At 73.1% G+C, this 279-nt stretch overlaps 1 protein-coding gene across 1 annotated transcript in view; it reads right to left on the bottom strand.

The window, feature by feature from the left end:
- Nucleotides 1-12: 12 nt before the first annotated feature.
- The window catches only part of LOC102772104 (chromosome unknown open reading frame, human C16orf78), a 4,743-nt gene continuing 4,476 nt past the window's right edge, over nucleotides 13-279 (bottom strand). Inside the window, exon 6 of the mRNA XM_015564691.1 lies at nucleotides 13-211. Within this exon, the coding sequence (XP_015420177.1) occupies nucleotides 52-211 (160 nt within the window). The 3' untranslated portion in view covers nucleotides 13-51. The remainder of the gene's footprint in view (nucleotides 212-279) is intronic.

Here is a 279-nt window from a genome sequence, read left to right on the forward strand (position 1 = left end):
GGGCCCGGGCAGAGCCAGCCCGGGGGGGGAGGGGGCCGCGGGGAGGGGCGGCTAGAGGGACACGGTGGGGGACGGGGCGAACACCTTCTTGGCGTCTATCTCCGCCTCCACCATGTGGGGGTGGATGTCCACCACCAGCCCGGCGTCCGTGCACAGCTTGAGCAGCGTCCGGATGTTGTTCTTGGACAGCCTCAGGTACCTGTGCGGACGGCAGGGTGAGGCCGGCCCCCGGGCCCCCCAGGCTCTCAGGCATCCCCACCTGGCCCCCCGCTCGGGGCA

This window comes from Myotis davidii, unplaced genomic scaffold (assembly GCF_000327345.1).
Source record: "Myotis davidii unplaced genomic scaffold, ASM32734v1 scaffold181, whole genome shotgun sequence".
NCBI lineage: Eukaryota > Metazoa > Chordata > Mammalia > Chiroptera > Vespertilionidae > Myotis > Myotis davidii.